The 6,389-nt window shown below is 46.4% G+C and overlaps 1 protein-coding gene across 1 annotated transcript; it reads right to left on the bottom strand.

Annotated features, from left to right (window-relative positions):
• Positions 1-2,765: 2,765 nt before the first annotated feature.
• Positions 2,766-5,758, bottom strand: LOC122942404 (E3 SUMO-protein ligase ZBED1-like). The gene is made up of 3 exons (XM_044300013.1): positions 5,642-5,758; positions 4,963-5,266; positions 2,766-4,497 (listed from the first exon to the last, which is right to left on the bottom strand). Exons 1-3 carry the CDS (start codon positions 5,704-5,706, stop codon positions 2,800-2,802), a joined length of 2,067 nt encoding a protein of 688 aa, XP_044155948.1. The 5' UTR covers positions 5,707-5,758; the 3' UTR covers positions 2,766-2,799.
• Between the last annotated feature and the right edge of the window lie 631 nt (positions 5,759-6,389).

Here is a 6,389-nt window from a genome sequence, read left to right as displayed (position 1 = left end):
TCTCCCCCCAATAATTCAGGTTCTCTGAAGACCCACCAATGCCTCCATACACCCTGCTCCAAATTATTATGCAACTTCTATTTAAGTGTCACAAAGATTAAATATTTTGTTTTTCAGTTTAAAGCCTCGTTCACACGTCCGTGTCCGTGCTCAAATCCGTGAGCAGGTGGTCAGTGATGCATCCGTGAAGGATCCGGGTGTCCGTTTTTTGCTGTCCGTGTGTCATCTGTGTTTCACTGACACTAAACAGCTGAAAAATAACTTTCAAAGCATCTCTTCCTAATGATCCGGGAAACACGGATGCAGCACGGATGGCATCCGTGGTATTCACGGACCTATAGACTATAATGGACGTGATGGATCCGTGAACACAGAAAAAATAGAGCGTGCATCCGTGCTGAAAACACGGACTGCGCTAAAACACAGATGTCTGAATACACACATTAAAATGAACGGGGACGTGCGCTGTCCGTGGAACGCTGACGTGTGAATGAGGCGTAACTCATGGACGGCATTGTATTCAGTGATCAAAAGAGCCCGGAGACACCATCTCGGACGCCCGTGGTAATCAGATTGGCAGTTGAGCCTAATTTAAGGAAACGCAACTAACGGAGGGTGTTCCACGTTATTAAGCAGAGCACCATGTTCAAGCAGCATGGGGAAGAAACAGAACTCTGTGTAGTCCGTCACCTAGGATTGTTAGTGACCAACATTCTGTGTTTCCCTCTTTTTCTCTTTCTCAGTATTCCCTTAAAGTTCATTGAAGTCCACAATGAGTTCCGGCAATTCGGGAGGAAACATGGCATGTAGGGCTCTGTCTAACTCTATAGGGTACAATTAGGGATTAGGCCCCAATACAGTCAGGGACAGGTTCCGTACGGGGTCGCCCCTCTCGGGGATTCGGGGACGGGGTGGGTGCTTTGTGTCTGTTAGGCAGATAACCTGTTTAGCCCCTGACCCTCCTCATAGGTAGGGCTTTATTTTCAGGGCACAATAGGAGAACCAACAATTGCCGTTAACCACAAGAGTCCCGGTCACAAGTGTCCTTCTACCATTCAACAAAAGGACCATTACGCCACTAGGTGTAGATCCAATCTCTACTGGATGTGGTAAGATCCACCCTTTTTTCTTTTCCATTAACCTTGTGGAATTAGCAAGTGGCATTCTTATTTATTTGCATTTTGTCTCACAACTATGTGGTTTATTCTATACACCTATTTTAAAAATACATAGTAAAAGTTATGTTTTTGGATACCCAGTTCACATGGTTTTCTGACACACTATTATTCCAGCTAGAAGTTTGTATTGGAGCTGGTATGAGTTGAGCACCATGTCCCTCCAGTGTCAGACTGTACAAGTAGGATGAGACTGGTAGCATCCGCCACCCAATGTATTTTTTGTACCTTTTATTCATAAACTTCTACCAGGAATAAGGCCTCCTGCACACGACCGTAGGTGTCCCGTTGCCGTATTGTGGACTGCATATGTGGATCCGCAATACACGGGCATCGTTCCTTCCGTTTGCATTCCGCATCACGGATGCGGGACCATTGACTTGAATGGGTCCACAAATCCGGAGATTTAAAATGGTGCGGAACGGAAGCACGGGACGCACACGTTCGTGTGCAGGTCAGGTCTTATAGACAAGATATGGAAAGATGGTCTTCCTGAATTGCATTAAAATGCACACTGTGCAGCCAGAGAATGTAAGTATTTTACTAAAAACAGAAATTACTAAAACTGAGAACTGTCATACTAGAGCAGGGATCAGCAACCTCCGGCACTCCAGCTGTTCAGAAACTACAACTCCCAGAATGCTTCATTCACTTCTGTGGGAGTTAAAAGAACAGTCAAGCATGTTTGCATGCTGGGAGTTGTATAGTTTCACTCACGGCAGCTAGAGTGCTGAAGATGGCTGATCCCTGTACTAGAGGTAGGTCCTCATTTTTACAGATACAGTGATCAGCTGTTTGAAGAGTCGATGGAGCTCTGGCGAGTCTGTGCCTGCCTGGTAAATTATGCGGCTGCAGCGTTCACCAGAGTACCATAGCCTCTTCACAGCTGATCAAGAGTAAGTGGTGGTGCCAGGAGTCAGACCCCCACCGATCAGATACTGATGACCTATCTCGCCTGGCATAGGCCAGCAATATCAAAATCCCAGACAAACCCTTCCATGGCACCCTACTATCATAAAACTACAAAAAATAAATAACACAAACTAAAACATGGCCAGTTCTGAAATGACAGACTAAGGGTCCATTCACACATCATTGTGTTTTGCAGATCCACGGATCCGCAAAATACGGCATCGGCGATGTGCGTTCTGCATTTTGTGGACCACACATCGCAGTCACTTAACAGAAAATGCCTGTTCTTGTCCGCAATTGCGGACAAGAATAGGACATGTTCTATATTTTTCGGGATCTGAATTGCGGACCTGGAAGTGCAGATCCGCAATTCCGGATCCGGGCAGCACATCGTGCTGCCCAATAGAAATGAGTGGGTCCGCAATTCCATTCCGCAAAATGCGAAATGAAATTGCGGACCCATTCATTTCTATGAGGCAGCACGATGTGCTTCCCGGACACAGAATTGCAGACCCGCACTTCTGGGTCCGCAATTCCGTTCCCGAAAAAAATAGAACATGTCCTATTCTTGTCCGCAATTGCGGACAAATACAGGCATATTCTATTAGTACCGGCAATGTGCAGTCTGCAAAATGTGGAACGCACATTGCTGCTTTCCGTGTTTTGCGGCTCCGTGGATCCGCAAAACACGTTGCGGATGTGTGAATGAAGCCTAAGCTGCGGTTGGGAATTTCTTTGCCTGTTTGAGGTTCTTAGCCAGAAAAACAAGTTTGTTGATATGGTCTTCATTCAACCTCATTCTTCTTGGACTGCAGATTAGGCCCGAAGTACTGAATACTCGTTCTGATGCACAACTAGAGGCGGGAATGCATAGATACGCTTTTGCAAAATGGGCAAGAACTGGCAGACTTGGGGCATTTCTCCTCCACCAGGCTAGTGGGTCTTCTTCTGGACTAATTTCTTTCATCTGTTTGTACAAGAAGAAGTCATTGCAAAGCATTGCTGTAGGGCTTTTGTCAGATGATGTATCTTCGGTACACACAGAACCACCTGCTGAGGCTGACCCCCTTTTTTCCGTCACAATGTTGGCCAACAAGCTTTTGAGATCGTTTTTTTTTTTCTTAGGGACTTGTGCCACTGCATGTTCTTCTTCATCTTTCTGTTCTGCTCCGCAACTTGCTGGTAGCTGAAGAATGGATGCTCTTTGTAGAAGCTCTTCTTTTACTTCATCTTGAATAGACACAAATGAGTCCTTAAATCTTGGATCTAGATATGTGGCAGTGTTGAGAATGAGTTGCAACTTCTTGCTTTGGTACCTCTTTTTCATGTCATCTATGACCCTCTGTTTCATTTCTCTGGCAAGGATACTGTCAGATTCCTCCTCCGATGCACATGCATATATTTTCCATGTCAAAGGAAGAACAGAAGACAGGGTTGGATCTTTCTCTCCACTTAACGCATCAGTAAAATCGCTCATTGGTGCGAGCACATCTCTGACGGTCTCCAGAATGGTGACATCATTGTCCTTTGGCATAAGATACCATTTTTTCCGGTTCTCTGCCAGGACAGCACAGACAGCTTGTTGCTGTTCACAGAACCTCTCCACCATATCATAAATGGAATTCCACCGGGTCGGTTCATCGTGAATAAGCTTGTGTTCGGGTATATGAAGTGCCTTTTGTTTTTCTTTCAGTGATCGGCTCATTTTATTTGATCGGCAGAACGCAGAGACGGTCTTGCGTAACCTTGAGAGACACGCCGCCACTCTGTCAATATCCAGGGCTTTGTTTACTGCCAGGTGCAAATTGTGACCAAAACATGGGACCCAGCTGTATTCTTCAAACGCTCTGATGTTGTTAGAGGCATTATCGGTTGTTAATCCAGACATTTTGGATATGTCCAGTTTCCAGTCTTCAGTTAAGGATTCCTCAAATGCTTCATGCAAACTGTCAGCAGTATGATCTGTGTACAGAGCCGTACAGCCTAAACACCAAGACTGCATCTCCCATTCTTCCGTTATAAAGTGAATGGTGAGGGCCATGAATGCATCTGTAGCTCTGCTTGTCCAGAGGTCTGTAGTGCAAGCAAAGAATGGAACCTCAACCAGTTGTGCCTCAACCACTCTTCTGATCTCCGTGTAGAGTGTTGGTATTTCTGTATACACGAAGTAGTATCTCCCAGGCATATCATACTTTCTGTCTAACTGCTGTACCAGGTTTCTGAATCCAGTTTTCTCAACCGTATATACAGGCACTTGGTCCATGCAGATGTACTCGGCAACAGCTTTGTTTAGTCTCTGCGCTTCTTTGGAGTCTTTGCCATATTTCCGCTGTCTTTCAAGCACAGATATAATGGTAGTAGCCTGGGTGGGTTTATTTTTGGATGATGTAGAATGGATTTGCTTCTTCTTCTATGTAAGGAAAATAGAAGTCAATCATCATTCATCACTTAAAATAAACTCACTTCAGATAATAGCATTTATCCTGTAGATAAAGTGAATACAAAACAAGACTCTTCCTATGTGCTGTGATTCTCCATATTGCCCTCGTTTCTGGCTTCATTCAATTTTTCCATTACCCTATACAATGCTCATTTCCAGGGGTTACGGTTACAGCTACCCTGCAATGCAAGCACGACCACTGCTGCTAGATTGCAGGGTGGTCGTGATTTGCAACCATGGAAAAAAAGCAGTGTATAATGAGATGGAAAAATGAATGCAGCCTGGAAAGGAGGCAATATGGACAATCATCACAATACATTAGTAAGTGCCTTCAAGGTATTCCTCTTTCTCTACATGATAAGCCATTTGCTTAAGTGAGACAACCTCTTTAAGAAGAGAGCATGGGTAGGTAGGGTAGACTTAAAATTGCCTAACCTGTCGAGTTTTCAGCTCATTGTAGAGGTCAGGGTGATTGTCTGCCAAATGCTTAGCCAAGTTGCTGGTGTTTCCTGCTTTGCAATGGAGAGATTTGTAACACCTTTTGCAGACAGGTTTTTCTGTGTCTGTTGGCTGCCCGTCTTCACCGGCGATGTAGGCAAAATATGCCCACACTTCACTCCGCGTCCTTGCTGAGGCCTTCTTTTCTACAAGTGGCGGATGTGACAGGCACACAAGTTCTGCATCTTTCATTGACGGCGATGGTGTATCCATATCCATGGCTTCTTTGTTTTCACTGCGCCTAGAACAAGTGGAACCATTAGGGCTCTTTCACATGAGTGGATGCTGTGCGTGCGGGTAATCCACTGTGTGTGAAAGAGAGCCAAACCCTGTTCCGGATCCGGACAGCAGAGCAGTAACATAATTGATAAAGCTCCATGCTGCTCTGTCATCTTTTTACTCCAAAATCACAGTGAGATAAAGTTGTCACCGTGATTATATAGTAAAAAGATCACAGAGAGGCGCGGAGCATTATCAATTATGTTACTGCTCTCAGTGATTCTGCTGTCCGGAGCAGGGCTTGGCTGTTTATCACGCAGTGGATTCCATGCTCGGGATCCGCTCGTGTCAAAGAGCCCTTACAGCATGTAGTGGTGCAGTACTAGTAACAACTCACATTGCTGCATTGTTCACAGTGTCTCTCAACTTCATAGTGATTTGCTTGTCGCACAATGGCCACATGATTTTAGGTCGGTCAGTGTGGTTCTAGTTGTGAAAAAAAATTATGCATATTTTTCAATGGCTTACAGGGATTCTGCACTTTTATTTAACTATCCTCTGGATAGATCATCAGCTTCTGATTGGTGGGGGTTGGACATCCGCCGATCAGCTGTTTGAGAAGGCAGCGGCACTCCAGCAGCGCCACGGCCTTATCACTGTTTGACTGTTTACCGCCGGCCCACTGACGTCACCTCACGACTAGGGTTGTTGCGGGTATCGAAATTTCGATACCCAATCGATACTTTTGTCCCGGTATCGATACGATACCGGGATTTCCGTTTTTTCGATACTGGGCTGCGCTTCTGCGCAGCCTAGTATCTCTGAACATGAGCGCGCTGCTATCGGCGCGCTCATGTTCTCTCTCAGCAGCACGGGGAGAAGGAAGCTGTCCTCCCTCCCCCTGTGCTGCTGCTGCTGCCGCTGCCACCAATGAGAAGCGAGGGGCGGAGGAGGGGCGGCAATGAGAAGCGAGGGGCGGAGGAGGGGCGGCAATGAGAAGCGAGGGGCGGAGGAGGGGCAGCGCCGGCAATGAGAAGCGAGGGGCGGAGGAGGGGCAGCGCCGGCAATGAGAAGCGAGGGGCGGAGGAGGGGCGGCGCCGGCAATGAGAAGAGAGGGGCGGAGGAGGGGCGGCAATGAGAAGCGA

The sequence above is a fragment of the Bufo gargarizans genome, chromosome 6, assembly GCF_014858855.1.
Source record: "Bufo gargarizans isolate SCDJY-AF-19 chromosome 6, ASM1485885v1, whole genome shotgun sequence".
In the NCBI taxonomy this organism is placed as follows: Eukaryota; Metazoa; Chordata; class Amphibia; order Anura; family Bufonidae; genus Bufo; species Bufo gargarizans.
The sequence above is the reverse complement of the archived record's forward strand: the minus strand, read 5'-3'. Positions and strand labels throughout refer to the sequence as shown.